We start from the raw sequence: 22270 nt of genomic DNA on the forward strand, positions 1-22270 counted from the left end.
CATAGTCTCTGGGTGTAAAGCGGCTATGTGCCTGTCGCTATTGCACTCTGTGCATTTCATAGCTTCTTTGCAGTCCTTGAATATATGAGCTGTGGAAGCACAACATTTGAAACAAGCTCCCCATTCCCCGAGTAAGTTCTTTCGCTCCTCTATGGGCTTCATTCTGAATCGATACACTTGTTAAGCGGATGCGGCCTTTTGTGTATAGGACATTCTTTGTTAAGGTTCCTTGGTTTCTTGTTCCTGACGGCTGCCTGGTCGGGACTCGCGTGGGTCGTAGGGAACACGTCCGTCCTGTAGACCAAGATGGGTGTTCTTGCATCCTTGTATCTCGCTGCTGACCTTTCATTCCTCGGGTGGCTGGCACTTGATGTGGTCTGCGCACCTAAGATGAAGCTGGGGTAGTTTCTCGTCCTTGCTGCTTCGCGAATTAAGCTTAAGAAGACTGAAAATGGGGGGTAGGCGACTTGCTTCTCCCTTTTGTATTTGGAGCCTTGTGAAATCCACCTTTCTTGGAGGTTGAAGGGTAGCTTCTCCAAGATGGGTCTCACTCCACGAGCTGTCTAGGACGTTGAGACCTGTTAAGGAATGGTCTTTTCTTGCAAACTCCAGCTCTTGCAGCAGGTCCCCGAGTTCTCGTAACTTCGAGTAGTCTCTAGCTGTGATCTTGGGAAAGCTGTTGACTCTTTTGAGGAGCGAATCCTTGACTGCTTCGGGGCTACCGTAGCACTCTTCTAGCCTTTCCCATACTAGGTCAAGACCTACTTGGGGGTGTGTCGCATTTGCTGCCCCGAGTCTCTTCGCGTGTACCATGGATTCTTTTCCCAGCCATTTGGCTAGCAGTCTGAGTTCTTCCCTAGCTGAGACGCCTAGGCTCTTGATTGCGTCCTTGAACGCGAACTTCCACATACGGTAGTTCTCAGGACGGTCGTCAAAGTTGGTAAGTTCTGTTTGCACCAGGTCACGCTGGATCATGTACTGTCTGTCAGGCCTGAGGCATCGGCGTGTTGGTCACGTTCTGAAGTAGTTGCTGGGAGGGTCCATGCGGTCGCCTCCTTCTTGGCGTGGTCGCGTGATGACTGCTGGTCAGTGTGAGGGGCTGTGTTTTCCTGTGTGGGTGTACCTGGATTGCGAGCCTGTTTTGTTGTGCATCCGTGTGCGCGCTGGCGTGTGGATCAGTGTTGCGGCTGTGGTTGTCCCATGTAGCGTGTACCCTTAAAGGAACAGCATCTTCTCCACGTGGACCTAGCAAGTGTTTGTGGTATCGCTCCCGTCGTGTTGAGATGGTGCGCTGGTGTTTACACTGAAGAGGCTCCTTACGTAGTCTTCAGTGCGTTGGGCTGGATCCTCTGAGGCTATCCATCTGTACGGTTGCTCCCCGCCTTCCTGTTGCGCGGCTGCTTCTAAGACTTCGGCTTGGGCTATGGCGGCAGCAGTTTCCCTTTCTTGATTTAGGGCCTCTAGGTTAACGTCCACCTCTGTCTTTTTCCGTGCAGCGATGGCAGTGGCTGCAGCGGCGGTGGCAGCAGCGGTGGCAGTGGCTGCAGCGGCGGTGGCAGCGGCTGTCTGCTTCTCCTCTTCTATGTGGGCCCTTTCCTCTTTCTGAGCGTATGCGGCCCTGACATGTGCGGCCTCTGCGGTGGCTCGCTCCTTGGTGGCGTTTGCGCTTGCGCTAGACACATGAGATTGCACTGATCTTGCTGACCTTGACGAGTGTCTGGATGTGCTGGAGCGCTGCGATGCGGTCTCCAGGAGAAGCTCTTTTCTCTCGCTTTGGGCATCCGTGATGTTGGTCTGCACGAAGCCGTCGCGCTCAAGGTCGGTTCCCTCCTGCTGGTCACGTTCGCTGAGGCTTTCTTCCGTGTTGATTCTTTTCAGGTAGGCGAGATATGTTTGTGACAGCATTTTGTAGCGTTTGTGACTTGACCTTAATTGTGCTATCGCTTGTCTAATCTGTCTCTTCTGATCGCTAGTACTTGCAACGTTACATATTTCACGACCAGTGTCCTCCCAGGCCTTCTCTAACTTTTCGCGGTGTGCGTCAATGTCAGTTTCGTACTTTTCGCGGGCCTTTTGTGTCAGTGTGACTGTCCGTTTAGGCCTTGCGTCTGCCTGCGCCTGTTGCAGTTGCGCAGCGGTCTCTGTGTCTGAGTGGTCACTCTCCTGCGTGATGTCTGGTGAGGCTCTGAGTTCTGCAATGCATTAGGTGTTTTTTAGGCCTTTAACCAGTGCGTGTGGCGTGCGGTCTTTTATCTGCGTCAGCGATGGGCGACTGTCTCAGATGATGCTGAGCGGTGTCCTGCAGCATTCAGCGTAGGGGTAGCTGTACTCACAGGTGTCCGGTGGCTCTGACCCGTGTCCTGGCGGGTGTCCGGTGGCGTGGCCCTTGGTGGCGCTAACCGGGGGATGCGCGCAGGGGTAGGTGAGATGGTAGCTCCTCACTACGGAGCTGGGCAGTGGGTGAACTCAAACAGAAAAAGGCAAACAAAGTTCTGTATGCTATGAACTGTCTGTCTGCAAAGCTGCTGCCTTGTGTGCAAAGTTGTTTGCTGGCTGTGTGCAGTGTAAGCTGATAGCTGTACTGCTGCAGGCTGTATGCAGTGCAAGCTGATTGTTGATAGTAAGGCTGCTGCTTGTCAGTCTGCAGAGACTGCTCTGTGTAAGCATAAAGTCTTTGAGTAGCAGCTCCTGTATGTGTCTGTAAGGCACACGGTCCTCCTTTTCACTATTTTGAGGCCAGAGTCATGTGTAGTATGAATAGCCCAGATAGCTTCAACTCATACCTGTTACAAGCACAACAAGTACTTTGTCTTTTCTTCACTTTATTGGGGAAAGCATAGATTCACAAAGGCACTTGTGGATGATGGTGTTGTGGGAGAATGTCTCTATGGTGAGTGTGCTAGATCAGTGGTGCGCAAACTGGGGGGCGCGCCCCCTTGGGGGGGCGCAAGATTATGTAGGGGGGGCGCAGGCTGCGTGCGGGGAAACCTGGGGGCGGGCAGAGCTGTGCCAGAAGCTCCGTGCAGAGGCTGCTTCCAGTTCTCTGCTGTGTCTTGCAGAGGGGGCGGGGCCTTGCAGAGGGGGCGGGGCCTTCCCTGCACACAGACAAGCCCTTCTCCTCCTCCTGTCTTTTACCCGCCCGTTTTCAGCAGCACATGGGGGGACCGGAGCAGGTTTAGTTACTCCCTCCACCCAACGTGTGTGTGTGTGTGTGTGTGTGTGTGTGTGTGTGTGTATGTAGAAATGTGTGTGTATATGTAGAAATGTGTGTGTATATGTATGTGTGTGTATGTGTTTTGTATGTATATGTGTGTGTGTATATGTATGTGTGTGTGTGTGTGTATATATGTGTGTGTGTGTGTATCTATATATGTATGTGTGTGTGTATATATAAAGTATGTGAATGTGTGTGTGTGTGTGTGTGTGTGTGTGTGTGTGTGTGTGTGTGTGTATATCTATATATATATATATGTGTGTGTGTGTGTGTGTTTGTGTGTATATATATATGGATTGATGTGTGTGTGTGTGTGTTTGTGTGTATATATGTGTGGATGTGTGTGTGTGTGTGTGCGCTGTGCCTGTTGGTTGTCTGTGGGTGTGGGTGTTGGGATTGAGTGTTGTGTGTGTTGGTGGTGATTATGTGAGTGTTGGTTGTGACTGTGTGTGTGTAGTGATTGAGTGTGTGCTGTGTTGGTTGTGATTTGAGTGTGTGTTGTGTGTTGTGATTGAGTGTGTGTGTTGGTTGTGGGTGTTGTGATTGAATGCAGCGTTGCACAAACTGAGGGGGGGACGCCCCAGGCGCAAGATTATTTAGGCGGGGCGCGTGCAGAAAAAAAACCTGGTTGTGCAGGCGAAAAAGATGTGCGCGCGCGGGCGGTCAAATAGAATAGTGCAGGTGGGGCCACGTGATTCGGAGGTACGCGGAGGAGCACGCCCCAGCGCTGTGATGTCAAACGCCCCTCCCTCCGGTGTCTGCCTACAATAGCGCTGTGGTCCTGCTCTCCTCCGCTGGCAACCTGCCTAGCTGCGATCCTCTTCATGTGAGAGGGTAGGCTGCCACTATATCAATCATACTATGAATGTACAGAAATAATAAAAAAAAGTGTAAACACTTCCCCGCTCGTGCTTGCAAAATTATGCAGGACGCCCTGTGCTCATGCTTGGAGAGTTGGTGATGTCACTGCTCTCAGCGGCAGCGTGGACGCAGCCTAATTTTGCAAGAGCGAGCTGTTGAACTATGTAAGTATTTAGGCTGCGCTTATAGTGCCGGCGACGCGACGTCGCCCGAAAACAAATGCATTGTCGCCGCCGCCTCGTGCGCTTTTAGTAAGCGTGCCGTGGCAACGTGATTTTTTGAAGCCGGCAATATTTGATTTCTAAGGGGCTGTCGCCTCATGTGACAGCCCCTGAACCAATCAATGGCCTGGTCGCCCACGCCGCCGCCGCAAAGCGAAATACAACTTTCGCTAGCGGCGACGGGTGACGTCGCGGGCACTATACGCGCGGCCTCAGACATATTTGTATTTACATTGTATACCGTTTAATAAAGGTTTTTTTTTCATGGGATTTTGATTACATCAGGCAGGGGGGCCCGAGAAATTTCATGGATAAAAAGGGGGGCTCGGCATAAAAAGTTTGCTCACCCCTGTGCTAGATAGTGGGAAAAGGTGAAAAAGATGAGGCCTTGCCAGTAGAGAGAATAACAGAAGGTACTCACTCAGCCAATGTAGAAGGTAAAAGGAAGTGAGAGGGAATCTGGGTAGCAGTATAGTCTGGGGACAGACCATCTGTGAGCAAGGCAGAGGGGGAGAGCAGACTAGCCCATTCTGCAAGAAAGACTGAGGTTGCTATAGCAACTCACTGACTATGACTATGTAAACAACATGTGTATCAAAATGTTGCCTTTTACACATGCAGCAAGCTGCTGGGACAGGGAAAATAACAGGCAGCTAACTAGGGAGAAATGAATCCCATAAACTGCAAAGGGAGACAGAGGAATATGGAATCTAGTTCCAGGACAACTTAACTAAAAAATAGACATACACGGAAATGCATAGCAATATTTTTTTTTCGAATTTAAATCATGATCATCATTTCAAAACAAAAAAAAATAAAAGCAGGACATGCTCGGGGGGGGGGGGGGGGATGGGGAGATAATAACATTGTAGGAGTTCAACTTATACACAGTATGCTTCTGAGTGAGATTGCTGCTTTAATGCAAGTCTCTGTGGGCGCAGACGAACGTTCTATAAAGTTACAGAAAACATAGTGCCTTGGTCCTACAAGAGCCCCTCTCTTGCAATGATATCCAGGCTCCAGGGTTGGACAGTATATGAGGGTGTTCCAACTGTCCCAGGCCCTGCAGCTGAAGTGGCAGCGGGCTGGCAGCTCCACAGCTGGGAAAGAGATGGGAGTGAGAGACGGGAAGGAGTGAGAGAACGGAGGGAAGGGGAGGTGCAGAGGCACGGGGATAGAGAGAGAAAGGGGGAGAGAGAAAAAGGTGAGAGGAGAGAGAAAGAGGGAGGGAAGGGAGAGAGCGAGAGAGGGGGGAGGAAAGAGAGAAAGAGGGGGGAGAGAGGTGTAAGATAGGGGGAGAAAAAGAAAAAGAAGGGGAGTGTGAGCGAGAGAGGGGGAAGGGGATGAGAGAAATTAAAAGGGGAGGGGAGAGAGAGGGGAGGAGAAAGAAAGAGGGGGAGGGGAGAGAGACTGGGGAGAGAGGGAGAGAAAGAGAAAAGGGGGGAACGAGAGAGTGGGGAGAGGGGAAGAGAGTGGGGGAGGGAAAGATAAGGGAAGAGGGGAAGAGAGACGCGAAGGGGATGAGAGGGTGTGGGGGATAGGGGGGGAAGGGGTGAAGGAAAGAGGGAGGTGAGGAGGAGGGAGAGAGGGGTTAGGGGAAGAGAGAAAAAGGGGTGAGAGAGAGGGCGTAGAGAGGAGAGGGGGAAGGAAAGAAAGAGAGGGGGAGAGGAAGAGTGAGATGGGGAGGGGAAGAGAGAGATGGGGAGGGAAAGAGAGGGAGGAAAAGAGAGAGGAGAGAGGGGAGGGGTATAAAGGGGAGAGAGGGGATATAGAGAGGGCGACGAAAGAAAGAGGGAAGAGAGAAAGAGAGGGGGAGAGAGGTAGGGGAGAGAGGGGTGAGATAGGGGGAGGGGAAAGAGAAAGAAAGGGGGAGTGTGAGAGACAGGGGGAAGGGGATGAAAGAAATTAAGAGGGGAGAGAGAGGTTGAGGGGTAAGAGGAGAAAGACAGGAGAAAGAGGGGGAGGGGAAGAAGGGAGGGGGTGGGAGAAGCGGGATTGAGAGAAAGAGAGAGGAGAAAGAAAGAGGGGGGAGGGTGAGAGAGACAGGGGAGTGAGAGATCGGGGGGGGGAGATGGAAATTGTAGGTGAGAGAAAGAGAGTGGGGATATGGAACGAGAGAGTGGGGAGAGGGGACGAGAGAGTGGGGAGAGGGGACAAGAGAGTCGGGAGATGGGACGAGAGTGGGGAGAGGGTAAGAGAGAGTGGGGGAAAAGTAGAGAGAGGGAGGGGAAGTGAAGGGAAGTGAAGGGAAGTGGGGAAGAGGGACGCGGAGGGGGAAGAGAGGGTGTGGGGGAGAGAAAGAGAGAGATGGGGAGGGAAAGAGACGGGGCAAGAGATAGACAGGAGGAACAGAGGGGGAAAGAGATGGGGATAGGGAAGAGAGGGAGGAAGGGGGAAGAGACAGATGGGGAAGAGAGAGGGAGGAAGGGGGAAGAGACAGATGGAGGAAGAGAGAGGCGGGGAAAAGAAAGATGGGTGGGGGGGAGAGACAGGGGAGAGACGGGAAGGAGTGAGAGACAGGGGGAAGAAAGGTTTGGGGTTCCCCAGAATTTCAAGATCTAATTCTAGGGTTCATTAACCAAAAAAAGGTTGAAAACCACTGTGCTAGAACTTAAACTGGAGCAGTGCATGTGCTTCCCTATTCTGTTTCGCTTTTGTTTTAAAGAGGAAGCTTTGTATCTGTGCAAAAACAGAAATGATGCAGGAAGCAGGAATTGGGAGGGGAAGTTCTGACCATGGCAAGTCAAAAGTTAAGAGCTGCCTTCATGGTTAAGAGGAAACACAACCTTAGAGTCAGAAGGCTTTTTCCATATACAGGTACAAATGTCTTCTTTCTCTCTGGTGTAATATGTTGGAATACATATTGTAATATACGGGGCCAGCATTTCCATTGAATCCAAAGAAAATGTATGATATTCAGAGTTATAGTGAGATATGTTGTGGTATGTAGAAACCTGGTTACATGCTACATCTGTAGTTTGCAGGGTCTCAATTTGTATGCTTAGAGCCAAGAGTTACATTGGAGGACTTGATTAGGCAGAGAACCATCCAGGGAGGAAAAACAAGGTTATCAAAGGAATGCGATGGGAGTTAACATCTGGGCATGACTTTTAAGTTCATCAGCTCTAGGTTGGTGATTCATAACCTGAAACTGTGATCTGTAGTATTGGGGTTACGTATAAAACTATGTAACATCTTGAATAAACTTGTGCATCACTCTTTGTTGGACTGTACTTATCATCATTTTTTTTATTTCTTATTACTGCCTTTTACACTCTAAATTGAGATCCATCTTCAACAAATCACGTAAGGTTATCCAGTTGTTACCTGAAGAGAAATAAAGACTTAAATTAAAACAATTACCACACACTGTTACAGCAGCCTCTAGGAGAGCTACTGTACATGCCGATATGCACTTTTCGACTATCTTACAGCTATTTCAATAAAACATGTTCCTGTGCTATTTCTTTGTTCTGTACTATGTCTTTCTTCATTTATTTTTTTCTTTACTTGTACATCTCTTTTTACCCAAGTCTATGTAAGCCCCCCCCCCTCTGTTATACATTAGGTCCGGAAATAATTGGACACTGATACAAGTTTTGTTATTTCGGCTGTGTACCAAAATAAATTCAAGTTACAGTTAAATAATGAATATCGGCTTAAAGTACAGTCTATCAGCTTTAATTTGAGGGGATTCACATCCAAATTGGAGGAAGGGTTTAGGAATTACATCTCTTTAATATGTAGCCCCCTCTTTTTCAAGGGACCAAAAGTAATTGGACAATTGACTCAAAAGCTGTTTCATGGACAGGTGTGGGCAATTCCTTCATTATTTCATCATCAATTAAGTGTCAAGAATCCACTCCTGGCTTTGGCTGGAGCCCATCCATCCGGAGCTTTGCAGGTTCCAGACAAACTATTCCCTGCTTCTGCAATCACCTGCCTCCTGCTGCCTCCTGTGCAGCTCTGGCCTGATTGGCCTCCTGTGCTATTTTGTGCCTGCCCCGCCCTCAGGAAGTTGCTGGACATAGACTTTGCAATCCAAGTTGCAAGTAACTGTGCTTGTCAGACTCCCTGTTTGGCCTGCTAGGCCTCCTTGTGCCTTGTATCCTGCTTCCAGTCGCCTGCATCCCAAGGCCTTCTTGCATAGCAGCCCCCACGCTGCTTTCCTTGTCCCTGGCAGACTTCGCCTTCGCCGCGCTGTAGCGGCTACGCTGGTTTCCCCAGCGTTTCCTGTGGCGTGTCTGCACCTCTGGTTCCTGCTTTCTCCAAGTGGAATTTACTCCTGGCCTTTTCCTGACGCAATGCAGCACCTTCGCTGAAGCATCTCCGCTGCAGTGGCTTCTCCCAAGGTTCTAGCCTCCTGTGCTGAAGTACCTTCACCCAAGATTTCCTGTTTATTACCTTGGTTCCTCGACCACCGCTCCTGTGCCGCCTGCCTTGACCCCTGCCTGGATAACGTTAACCCTACTTTCTCCAATCCTGACCTGGCTACGTCTGATTATGGAATCCGCACTCCAGACCTGACTCCATGGCTTAAGGTCGATGCTTATACATCCCCACCTCAGCCCCGCGGTCCGGTACCAGTTTGTGGCAAGCACGTATGTTACATTAAGCAGGTAAAAGGTCTGGAGATGATTCCAGGTGTGGCATTCGCATTTGGAAGTTGTTGATGTGAACGCACAACATGCGGTCAAAGGAGCTCTCAATACAAGTGAAACGCTGCATCCTTAGGCTGCAAAAAAAAATAATCCATAAGAGAGATAGCAGGAACATTAGGAGTGGCCAAATCAACAGTTTGGTACATTCTGAGAAAAAAAGAACGCACTGGTGAGCTCTGTAACACAAAAAGGCCTGGATGTCCACGGAAAATGTCCATGGAACAGTGGTGGATGATTGTAGGATCCTCTCCATGGTAAAGAAAAACCCCTTCACAACATCCAACCAAGTGAAGAACACTCTCCAGGAGGTAGGCATATCATTATCCAAGTCTACCATAAAGAGAAGACTTCACGAGAGCAAATACAGAGGGTTCACCACAAGGTGCAAACCATTCATAAGCCTCAAGAATAGAAAGGCCAGATTAGACTTTGCCAAACAATATCTAAAAAAGCCAGCCCAGTTCTGGAACAGCATTCTTTGGACAGATGAAACTAAGATCAACCTGTACCAGTATGATGTGAAGAAAAAAGTATGGAGAAGGCTTGGAACGGCTCATTATCCGAAGCATACCACATCATCTGTAAAACATGGTGGAGGCAGTGTGATGGCATGGGCATGCATGGTTTACAATGGCACTGGGTCACTAGTGTTTATTGATGATGTGACAGAAGACAGAAGCAGCCGGATGAATTCTGACGTGTATAGGGATATATTGTCTGCTCAGATTCAGCCAAATTCAGCGCTTCACTTTACAGATGGACAATGACCCAAAACATACTGCGAAAGCAACCCAAGAGTTTTTTAAGGCAAAGAAGTGGAATATTCTGTAATGGCCGAGTCAATCACCTGATCTCAACCTGATCGAGCATGCATTTCATTTGCTGAAGACAAAACTTAAGGCAGAAAGACCCACGAACAAACAACAACTGAAGACAGCTGCAGTAAAGGCCTGGCAAAGCATCACAAAGGAGGAAACCCAGCGTTTGGTGATGTCCATGCGTTCCAGACTTCAAGCAGTCATTGTAAGTGTGGAGATGGTGAGCGCACATAGAAAATAGGAAGAAAGGACAAAAAAATTCAGTCTATCACAATGCAGGGCAAAAACAACTAATGTATGCAATTGGGAAGGGGGGGGGTGGGGGAGAGAAGGGGAAGGTGAAAAATATATTAAAGTGGATATATTGTACTCACACGGCCGTGTGTGAGCCTGATCTTCATAAATGGTATCTTTACACCATTCAGTGAGCCCCAGGCTCTATTACATCAACAGCATGGGACATCCACAGTCCCACCAGTCGTTCCACACAATCCCAATTAAGGAGACTACAGGCAGGCAATTAGAAATATAAACTTTATTCCAACGTAAAAAAGTAAATGTATACTTACAAAGTGTATAGACGCTCTGGTGTCGACAGCCATCCTGAGGAGTCTGACGAAGGAAAGTTATTTTCCGAAAACGCGTAGCTTCCTGGTCGGTTGTGTGCTGTGATCTGTGCGCAAAAGGCTTCCGTAGCTGCCCCCTGCTGTCCAGTTGCGGTCCTGTTGTTGGATCCGACAGTAGGAAGACAACGCGCAGGGATCACCGGACGGCTGAGACACCAGAGCGTCTATACACTTTGTAAGTGCACATTTACTTTTTTAAGTTGGAATAAAGTTTATATTTCTAATTGCCTGCCTGTAGTCTCCTTAATTGGGATTGCGTGGGACGACTGGTGGGACTGTGGATGTCCCATGCTGTTGATGTTATAGAGCCTGGGGCTCACTGGACGGTGTAAAGATACCATTTATGAAGATCAGGCTCACACACGGCCGTGTGAGTACAATATATCCACTTTAATATATTTTTCGCCTTCCCCTTCTCTCCCCCCCTCCCTTCCCACTTGCATGCATTGGTTGTTTTTGCCCTGCATTGTGACAGACTGAATTTTTTGTCCTTTCTACCTATTTTGTATGTGCACTCACCATCTCCACACTTACATCTATCTCTGAGAATCAAGGGATTATCCTCTTCAAGGTTGAGCAGCCGGTTCCACCAAGGGCTAGTATTATATATTTTATTGTATTTGCACTATTTTAAGTGTTTTTTCCCCTTGGTATATGTGCCTCATTATTCCTTTGGGGTGTAGACAGTGTCTATCATATTGCTAGGGAGCGCCATAGTTGTCCTCTTTCAAGCAGTCATTGCCTGCAAAGGATTCTCGACAAAGTATTAAAAATGAACATTTTATTTATGATTGTGTTAATTTGTCCAATTACATTTGAGCCCCTGAAATTAGGGGACTGTGTATGAAAATGGTTGCAATTCCTAAACGTTGCATGCAATATTTTTGTTCAACCCCTTGAATTAAAGCTGAAAGTCTGCACTTCTATTGCATCTCGGTTGTTTCATTTAAAATCCATTGTGGTGGCGTACAGAGCCAAAATTCTTAAAATTTTGTCAGTGTCCAATTATTTCCGGACCTAACTGTATATCTGCTTCCCCTGTGCTCTCAGATCTTCCCCTGCAGTCTCTTTACTTTATCTCTCTGGGGCCTAATCAGGTAGCTTCGATAAGTGACTTAACGCGTGTCATGTGCACTTTCCAAGCTATATTGCATATATAGCTATTCAGAAAGCTTCGATAACATGGCAATATCGCTTGAAAAAGGCTTTTTAAGGAGCACTCTGATTCAGACAAGCCATACAGTAGCTCGAAAAATGCCCAAACTCGCTTATTTTGACAGTAACTGCTATTCATGTAGCTTCAATATGCACATCACGGCTTAAACCCGCACATTACGATTGATGGATGTACCATGTGATGCCTTCCCTTTTTTGGGTGATGTAATGTCACCTTAAAGGGAATGAAGCATATGGGACCTGATTTGATGGCTTCACTACCTATAAGGGGACGTCATATTATTCAAAAAAAAGAAAGACATCACATGGTACATCCACCAATCGGATTGGTGGATCTATCATTTGTCCGTCAAATGTGATGTCACAGGCATTATACAAGTGTAAGGATTGGGCTTCGGTCCCGCCCCCGTGATGCATCCCGTGAAGAGACGGATGACGCGCCTCACACTGAGGTTGTGCACAGGCGCCGTGCGGCCAGGTGTGAGGACACCGCACGGATTGGGTTTAGGCTCCGCCCTCGTGACACATCCCGTGACATCTCGGGTGACACGCCTCACATGCAAGCTACGCGCAAGCGCTGCGCTACCCCTACCAGGATCGGCCTTAGGCTCCACCCCAGTTACGCGTCCTGTGATGCCATGCAAAACCTCCCTCACGCTGAAGCACCTATGCACCGGCGTCGCTCTACCAGAGACACGCATAGGGTTAACACCATCACCTATTACCCCACACCTGCGGTACCCTATGCCCCTGCCTATCAATGCACAGAATGGGTTTATTCACTCATTGCTCACCGCCTGGTGCAGCCCTGCCATTGGCTGTCACTCCCTTATATTCTCAGCCATTCCTCTTCCAAGTTGGCTGAGCATAACCATAGCTTTGTGACGATGTGCTTGCCTCAACTTCCTGCTGTTTACCTTGCACATTCTGTCTGTGATCTTCTCCTGGAACCAAACCTCTGCTTGTACCTGGACCTCTTCCTTCTCTGACCCTTGACCTCGGCTTGTATTTGGACTCCCACCTTCTATTCGACTGGACCCAGTTACGCACAACGACCATCCGACTTCTCCAACCCCAGACCACGGAGAGTATTATGACCATTCTAACCTCTCCTACCCTGACCCGGCTACATGACTACGACTCTGCAATCCGGACGCGGTTTCGTGGTTACAGGTTGGTGTATTCTAACATCCCCACCTCAGTCTCGCAGTCCCGTCCTGTTTATGGTGAGCACCCGTTACAACAAGATGGCGAGTCAACATCTCCTGGACCTGTTCAAAAAGAGAAAGAAGAAAAGAAAGAAGATAAAATAAAACAATAAAAGAAAGAAGATCTACTGGTGACTCCTTTCCAAGAAACTGAAAATTGTGGACTTCACTTTTATCATGCTGTGCTGTACTTCAAGCTGAGGATCATTGCTTCATGGGTCAAGAGTTGTTGGTGCCACAGTTGATGAGGATGAAAGCCTTCATCCCAGCAAGGGTAAGAAACACATTGATTGTATTTTATTTAATTGCAATTTTTTTTTATGTTGATCATTAATCGCCAATGTGGTTATCTGTGACTGTTGAGGATATAGATAACCACAGTGGCAATCAATGCATTTTTTGGCTAATATTTGTTTCTTACTGATTACTGTTTTTACACAAATGTCATAGTGTGAGGTAACAACATGTCAAACCGATCGATATGGCAGTGATCTTATCGAAGCTACCGGAATAGGCGCCTCTCTGCCTGTGATCTCGCTCGCTCTATTTTAGGTAATATCTGTGGATTTGCTTTGTCGTTCTGCTTTGCACTCTTTTACACTGCCTCTCTTGCACCTGTATACCCCCCTCGTTTGTCTTCTTTCCTTTCTGTGCTTTTTATAACCCCAGTATTGACAATCCCAGGTCCTCAACTGAGACTGTATTGTTGACCCTTTAAACCACACTCCTGAGTTTGGCAAAGGCAAAAAAACTGCTAAGCAATCTGTACTCAGTGAGGCCCAAGTTAACCAGGAAAATAATGCTTGACACCTGTTTTTATTGGGATGAAGACCGCAGCATAAGATGGGAAATCAAAATGAATTCAGTATATTTTCTTTTACCCTTGACCTGACATTGCAAAGTTCAGACAGACATTCTATCAGTGTTTCAATGGATTTTCCTATTTTCACAGGAGCCAGTTTCTTAACCTGCTTTGTAGGATTTGTCTATGTGATTAGTTAGAATACATTTTTGGCATATTTTCTCCTCTTTTCTGGCATCCGCTGTATATTGGCAGCTAACCTAGTGTACTTGTATATCTAAAGTACGGAACTAGTCAGACTGGCCGAGGGAGCTGAATCTACATCCAAACACTTGCAGCCTTGCACAGCAATATCTATTCTGCTGCCTGTTTAGGGGAAGCACATTGATTCCTTTTGCTTTGATACCCATTCCCCCATAACCCTCACCAAAGACTAAACATTTGCTGGTTACCCTGCTTATAAACAGAGCACTTGTTTTAGTTTCTTTCTACATTCCAATCTGTTTGTTACTTTGTGCCAAGGGGGGCCTAGGAAGCTTACTGTTAGCTGGAGATCTCCTGCCAGAGAGCAGAACGTGTGTTAAACCTGTTTGTATGTTTTCCCATTGTGCTTGCTCTCCCGTCTATGCCTCTTTTGTTTTTAGGGCCGGTTTGTTAACATTTTCTGCTTTCATATCTCTTGATCTACACTACAGTATGTCCGTAAGGACCTTTCTGAGAATGGAGCATGGTCAGCCTTGATACCCCCTCCTGCTGTCTCTTGGTGTACCTGCCTGGGAGTGAACCTAATGATTTTTCTTCAATAATTGATGAGCTCTAGAAATGGAAAGGAAGCTCCGGCACTGGATGCTTTCCCAGTGTTAACTGATAGAGCAAAGAGGGTGGGTAACTTGTGACCTAACAGAAGTTTGGATGGTGGGTATGTAATACCCAGTAGGAGCAATGGAAGATCAGGGTGCCAAAAGCATCTACAGCGCATGTAGACATCACCATCATGCTAACATCCCACCATCTTGGCATTGTATTTACTATGCACAAAGGGAGAAAATCCAGAAAACAAGAGCATATCCAAAATACTCATGTTGGAAAAGTCTGCATAAGCAAGCCTCAGAAATAGGTAAGTGCAATAATTTATGACACTACGGGGTGCTCCTACATTTTCATAGGAGTGGCCTAGTGGAAAGGTCATTGTCTTTGAGGTGGATGATCCTGGTTCAGATGCCAAGATCAGCTCCTTGTAATCCTGGACACATCCCTTCATCTATGTGTGCCTTGTGTACCATATTCCTGAAGGTACTGTAGGAAGTTATTGTGCCTTTAAAAAGCTTTTACCTAAGAATATATATGAATGTTATTACTAATAGCAAGGATTGTACCCATCTGATGTGCAGCACAGTAGCGCTACCTTTTTGTAGCCTAAAATGGAGAAGGGGATATGTAATTTCAGGACTGGTTTGTGCACAAATCTAGACATATGTTTAGCTCTTTCAAGTTAAAAATTGTTATAATTTTTTAATAGCAGTAAGTGCCGGCTTGAAGCACTCTGAGTCAGTTCTCCTGTGGGCTGCAGCAAGAGCCAGAACTTGTTATTTTGATATAAATAAACCCTCTACATATTGTGTTGAAAGTATAATTATACTATAGGATACAGTACTGCAATACAACATTGCCACAAAGTGTATTTACAAACGTGCACATCTACATATTTCCTTTTTAAAGAAAATCAATTATATACAGCATGGACATTTTTTAAATAACGTGACAAGTGTTGTCCCATTGGTTATTAGGCGTATAGTATCAGTACTTATACACATCTTTATTTAAATATATAAAAAAAAAAGGACATAATCTCTGCTCGGATCACCATGTTGGATTTGGGAAACAAGAAGTATGAGCAGAGATTTAGAACAGCAGAATGACTAAAGTGCTCAACATGATTCATCATCTAGTTTGGAAATTAGTGGTGAGTCCCATTTATGATTATGAGAAGTGTTTTGATGATTTTACAATCTCTTGTAATGCTTCTAATAGCTCAGTTTATGCTAGAACACACAGTCCTTTAAGGGGTAGTGCACCCTAGGACCAAAGTGAATTAATGGCAGCGGCATGTTTAATAGTCTAAATGTAGGTTATTGTCATACATTTTTTTAATCAAACAGCCTTAAACATTTTTTTATAGTATGCAAATGCTTTGGATGGTTTTTACAACCTTTGCCTAATCTCTTTCACAACAGGCTGTTTGTAAATTCTTGTACAGTACATGCCAATAGATTGTTAATTCATTCTGATCGTCTTTGTTGTTTTGTGTAAAGTAATTATGCTGCTATCAGAAAAAGTGGAAGGGCAAGAAGTATTAGATAAGATTGGAATGACACAGATTAAATAAAACCTTTTCACAGTAAACAAACTAATACAAATGTTTACTTCAAGGGAGATTGTAAACTATCTAAGAAAGGCAATTACCTTGATAAGTTGTTTACCTACTCTATAGGGATGCTTTTGTGACCCCTTCACTGCCAGAGACACCTGCAATACTTTGCACTGTCAATGACAGGTTAAAAAGTACACAGCGCTCTTTTCTTACGCCAAAATGTGAAATGAAGCTCTTCTCAGTCTAGGACCTCTCTAGTCATTACCCTCAGAGTCTCCACTTCTAGTGTAGGACATAGAAAAGTGTCTGTCTTAATGCCTTTCCCAGTGAGCCAGACAGTACTGTACTTGTAAAGTCAATGAGCTGTGCCAGTGGGATCCAGAAGCTGACGCGTTCCACTGATGTTGGAATTAACGTCAGTAAAGAATTTGTTGGTGGACATTTTTTTCTACCAAGGAAAAAAAACAGAGGGCTCTTGCACTAATAATTATTGCAGTCACAGAACATGAGACTCCCCTTTAGCTAATAGGATTGCAGGTACTATCAGTGTGACTTATGTGCGTCTTTTAAAATCGGTATCTTGTATATTAAGCATTGTGTAAAGTACCACGCTGGTGGTTCTTCTAATATATTCCTAGTAAAAAACCAGACCCATGAGTACTTGTTGAGAAACAGGTACAGTAGATGCACAAAGGACAACATGATTGAGATAAACGTGGCTTGTTAAAGGTTGGGCACGGAGACAGCTGCATAACTGAGACTCCTTAAAACTTACTTTAGTGTTCATCATCCATAACACTACCAAATACAGTACATTTTTATGTAACCTGTAAGAGCTTATGCATATATGGTAGTTCTTGAATTATTATTATCCAATATTATAGGCTATTGCTGTAAAATTCCTGGCATTATTGAAATACCTGCTCTCTGGTTAAAATTCCGGGCATTATTCATTCAGTAATGCCTGGAATATTTGGCAGCTTGCCAAGTGTTTATTTCTAGCCAATCAGCTTTTCCTTTGTCAGAACAGCTCTGAGACAAGGCAGGGGATTGGTCAGGAGGCAGGAACAGCCGTTAGGCAGGGCAGGGGATTGGTCAGGAAGCAGCAGCCAGGCAGTGACTCCTCCCTCTCCCTTCGTGCACAGAGCTCAGCGCCGGACACTAGTGTTGTACCAGGTCAGTTTAAAAAAAACAAAAAAAAACACGCGTAAAGGGTACCAGGGCAAAATGAAACATTTTACCCGGCCCGGTACCCGGTTACCCGGACGGCACTTACCTGCAGGGACAAAAGACCAGTGAGGAAGACCGTGGCAACATCTGTGACCAGCAGCAGAAGTCCTGGTGGCAGCAGCTGAAGGTCTTGTTCATCCGGAGGGAGCAGCAGGAACAGAGCACACAGCTGAAGCCTGTGTGAGCTAGGGAAGCATGTGACTGGAGCAGGAGCGTTCCTATTGGACAGCCAGGGAGGAGTAGGTTAGGATTTCCAATAGGAATGCTCCTGCTCCGGTCACATGCTTCCCCAGCTCACAGGCATCAGCTGTGTGCTCTGTCCCTGCTGCTCCCTCTGGATGAACAAGACCTTCAGCTGCTGCCACCGCCACCAGGACTTCTGCTGCAGGTCTCAGAAGTCGCTGCGGTCTTCCGTTGCCGGCTACAGGTAAGTAAGTGTTTAACTATTTTCAGCAACCCTGAAATTACCCAGTGCCGGTCCCAGCCCCCAGCTGCCGGATACGGGTAATTTCCGGGTATCTGAAAAAGCGCCGGGTACCGGGTATTTTTTTGGTACCCGATACATCACTACCAGACACAGTTTGAATGTGTGTGTGTCTGCTGCAGAGTTTGTGTGTGTTTATGTGTGTGTCTGCTGCAGTTTGTGTGTGTGTGTCTGCTGCAGAATTTGTGTGTGTGAATGTGTCTGCTGCAGTTTGTGTGTGTGTAGTTGCAGAGTTTGTGTGTGTGCTGCAGTGTTTGTGTGTGCTGCAAAGTTTGTGTGTGTGTGCTGCATTGTTTGTGTGTGTCTGCTGCAGAGTTTGTGTGTGTGTGGAGCTGCAGAGTGTGTGTGTGTGTCTGCTGCAGAGTTTGTGTGTGTGTAGTTGCAGAGTTTGTGTGTGTGTAGCTGCAGAGTTTGTGTGTGTGTGTGTAGCTGCAGTTTGTGTGTGTGCTGCAGTGTTTTTGTGTGCTGCAGAGTTTGTGTGTGTGTAGCTACAGCGTTTGTGTGTGTAGCTGCAGCATTTGTGTGTGTGTGGAGCTGCAGAGTGTGTGTGTGTGTGGAGCTGCAGGGTGTGTGTGTGTGGAGCTGTAGTTTGTGTGTGTAGCAGCAGCGTGTGTGTAGCGTTGCTGTGCTGTTGTGTATGTGTGTAGCAGCAGCAGCTTTTGGCTGTAGCTACAGTTTGTGTGTAGCAGTAGTTTGCGTGTGTGTTTTGAGCTGCAGAGTGTGTATGTGGAGCTGCAGAGTGTGTTTAGCTGCAGAATGTGTGTGTGTGTAGCAGCAGGGTGTACTCGGCGGCTAACGTGGGCATTACTCGGCGGCTCATGGGGGGGTGCTCAGAAGCTCACGGGGGCGGTGCTTGGCGGCTCACGGGGGGATAGCTTGGCAGCTCACGGGTGGTTGCTCGGCGGCTCACGGTGGGGTGTGGGGGTCGAAGTGCTCGCGGCTCACGGGGGGTTAAGAGGGCACCAAGAAGAGGGCACCCGGTCTGGCTCATGATTGGTCATGCCCAGGCCTGATGTCACCACCTCCCGCTGTCACTCAAATGCAGCTCCTTGGAGGGGGAAAACCCCATAGCAAATACTATGGGTTTACTGCCAGCCCAAGGGCAGAATAGTAGCCATCAGGTGACCTGGCTAAAAGTAAATGAGCTGGACCCCATAATCAGACACAATTTATCTTTTTATATTTAACCAGATCATAAATTGCCAAATTCAAGGACCGGTGTGAGAGGACCAGAGAGAGCAGGCAGAACACAAAGACACAGAGTTCTATACTACTACAGTGAGGGAGCAGTCAGAGGTGGTCAGGGTAAACCTGATAAAGAGCAGAGTGCTGTAACCTCCTCTGGACTTGTTAGGAAATATAATTATTCAAACACAGCCATCTGACATTGTGTCCTCACCCCATATTATCATAGTTATAAAACAGCCTTTGAAATGCTGTGGGTACGCGTATTATAGATCAGAAGCTCTAACGACGGGGCCGGCATTACCTCTTGGTATCTGTTTGTGCATGTTTGTCATTTGTATTTCTTTATAACTCTAAATAAAAATATCTCTAGTGAGCACATTCACATGTTTCAGGCAGTCAGAGGCGCAACCAGAAATTCATATTGGTGGGTACAAAGTTTTTACCTGCCCACCCTCGTCCCTGCGATGTCACAGCATCATGATGTTGCTGCGTCATGTGATGGCATGTTGTCACATTGCCTTGCTGACGTTATCACATGACGCAGCAAAATTGATGGAGGGCTGCTCTCTAAGGCTGCGTTTATAGTGCAGGCGACGGCGGTTGAGGCAAAACAAATGTATTGCCGTCGCGTTCGCTTATAGTAGAAGCGACGGAGTGTTGGCTTGGTCGCGATCGCTGGAAGGCAAGTCAATTACATTTTTCCAGCGACCGCAGCGTGACGTCGCCGTCGCTATAAGCGCAGCTTTACAGAATTCCCACTCTCTCCCCAGGCAATCAGTTTCATTGCGGTGGGGCACACTGCGGGGCCTCGGGAACAGCGAGTAAATATAGTCAAATATATGAAATTCTTGGGGAATGCAAATGCACCATTGCCCCCCCCCTCTGGTTGCACTATACTTTGCAATCCTTTCCCCCTTCTCTCTTGTATACAATGTTTCCACTGCAGCCAGGGATTCTGGGAAATGACAGGCAAAGTGTCACCTTTTACTTCCTGTCTATTTTAACATGGACCCTTATAAGCTTATGCCTGCCGTATTTCAAAGCTTTTCAGCACAGCCTGGGTTAATGAACTGTATAGTCAGTAAACCTCCCCACGGACAACTATTTCAACCTTTTGGGTCTTATCGGTGTGAGGCTGGTTATACTGGCTCTGCAATATGAAGCTGGGATAGGTTTCAACCACACATAAATCTGGCTAGTGCAAAACAATACTAAATCCTTGTCTTTGGCTGTTAGCCACCTGATTCCCCATAGCTGCCTGTATGCTTCCTTACAGGATGCTGTGTAGAGGCTGAGGGATCTCAATAAAAGCAGGCAAATCATTCCTTGGAGAGAGGGATTGTACGGAGACTGAACCAAGTGGACATTGCAAATGATAGGGAATTGGTCGGAAGTGAAAGGAGATGGAGAGGTAGAGTATGATAAGTCGGAAGCAGCAGCTCCCCGGTACCAGCTTGATAAGGAACCAAGACATTCCTTCCCCCATCTGGGAGGGAGTGGCTGAGCCCTGCATACTTTCAGCTCTGTCACAAAGTCGGTTTCAGTGCTTGTCACACAGTCACACACACCTAAATCCTGACAAGACTTCCTCTCAGCATGACAGGCTCAGAAATACAGAGCCCCAAGAAGCGGTAACCAGAGGAAACACCATGATCTGGTAAGGAGACTCTCTGGCTTCTGTGTGTTTGGATATCTGTGATTTGGCTGACCTCCTGCCTGCAGTATTTATAGCGAGGCAGCTCTAGGGGCAAGCTCTTTGAATGCTATGCCCACCTTTTAACACATTCACTGTTTGTGTTAGTGTCTGCTTCATTCTGGCGAGAATACCCAGTAACACTGACATTTTAGGGGACAGCCATCAAGCTTTTAATACAGCAGATTCATCATTAAACTAAAATAATAATTGAAACTGGTGTTTCTTAGGGGTTAATGTATTTTGCATCAGTGAGTGATTCGGGGAGTAGTTATATGAAGCTATTGGAGGATTAAGGGAGGAGCTAGGTAACACTTATTTAATGGAATATATTCATTTTTGTGTCCCATTTTGTTTTTAAACCTTTTTGCTGCATATAGAAAAAACACCTGTCTGGATAATATTTGACATGTGCAATGTGCATTTCTGTCCCAATTTGTTTTGTGAATATATTGAGAATTGTGCACAATAGAAAAATGCCAGTAAGACATTTTTTAAAATTAAATCCCCTGTCACAAAAATTCCCTGTATTTTTTTGCCCTTTTTAACATAAATGTTTGCTGCATTTTAACTTCGCTAAATTGTCAAAACAGTACAACATTTTCAAACTGGAAAAGAAAATTGCCAATTGTTGCACAATTTACCCCACAAAATTCACAAATCTAAGGGCAAAAGAACCCTTGAATAAGATTTTCTGCCTAATTTACAAAATATAGATTTTCCAACTGTTTCAAAGTTTACTATGTATGTATATATGATATATATATATATATATATATATATATATATATATATATATATATATATATACATATATATAAAGAAATTATAAAGTAGCGCCAAAAAAGTGAAGTATTGTGCAATTCAAATACTGTAATATATTAAAGCAATATTAATTGATAATTCCTAAAAAATTATTATATAAATATGTTGTGATTATATGCTTTATAAGTGACCTATAAAACTCAACAATACATCAAAAAACATACAATAAATGCAGAAAAAAAAGTGTATGAAAAAACAGTCCTTTGGGTAAATGTCCTCAATGGTGAAACAGTAATTTCTGGTACGAGGGGAACTCTGGCAGCTCTCATATAGGATGAACCACATCCAAGGATTACCTATAGGAAAAAGAGAAGAGAAAGCGCATGCCCCATAGCGTAAAATTGTACATTTATTGGAAAGGGGATGGGGGGTGAAAATTCACTCACAAGGGTAGGCAAAAAACAAGCAGTATGTGATAAAATCACTGCCAATCAGGTCAAACTGCATCCAGATTCCGCAGTCCAACTCTGACTTGAAGCTGCTAGATGATGGTAGCTGGTGCAGGACTCCAAAGGCTCAATCAGCAGGCGAATCCAGTTCTTTTAGAGTTCAAACGAAGGATCCTGTAGTTCCTGGCCACAATATTTGTCCGCGCTCGATATGGCCCGTCTGCGCATGCGTGGTGACGTAATTCCGCTCCCTGACGCGCTTCGTCACTGGACAGCGACTTTCTCAAAGGGTTATATATATATCACACACAATGTACTCAACGCTGGCTACGTCCACGCAGCCGCTGAGCGTGCTTGGCGCGCTCACTGCAATTAAAATCAATTGGTACGGCCATGCTCATGCGGCGCACACTCGTGAGTGCACATACGCTATCCCAAGCTCGGCGCTTGGGGAGACAAACAAAATTGATTTTGAAGCTAGCTCAGCAGCGTCAATGCACACA

The 22270-nt window shown here is 46.2% G+C and overlaps 1 protein-coding gene across 4 annotated transcripts in view; it reads left to right on the top strand.

Moving 5' to 3' along the window:
• The first annotated feature begins 13951 nt into the window (after positions 1-13951).
• SH3TC2 (SH3 domain and tetratricopeptide repeats 2) overlaps positions 13952-22270 on the top strand; it is an 86295-nt gene continuing 77976 nt past the window's right edge. For 2 of the 4 annotated variants that reach the window (XM_075600971.1, XM_075600975.1), the window contains exon 1: positions 13952-14704. In XM_075600971.1, the coding sequence (XP_075457086.1) occupies positions 14530-14704 (175 nt within the window). In that variant the 5' untranslated portion in view covers positions 13952-14529. Of the gene's footprint in view, positions 14705-19973; positions 20518-22270 lie in introns of those variants that run through there. The other 2 variants (XM_075600974.1, XM_075600973.1) reach the window with 1 other exon arrangement.

This window comes from Ascaphus truei, chromosome 5, assembly GCF_040206685.1.
Source record: "Ascaphus truei isolate aAscTru1 chromosome 5, aAscTru1.hap1, whole genome shotgun sequence".
Lineage (NCBI taxonomy): Eukaryota > Metazoa > Chordata > Amphibia > Anura > Ascaphidae > Ascaphus > Ascaphus truei.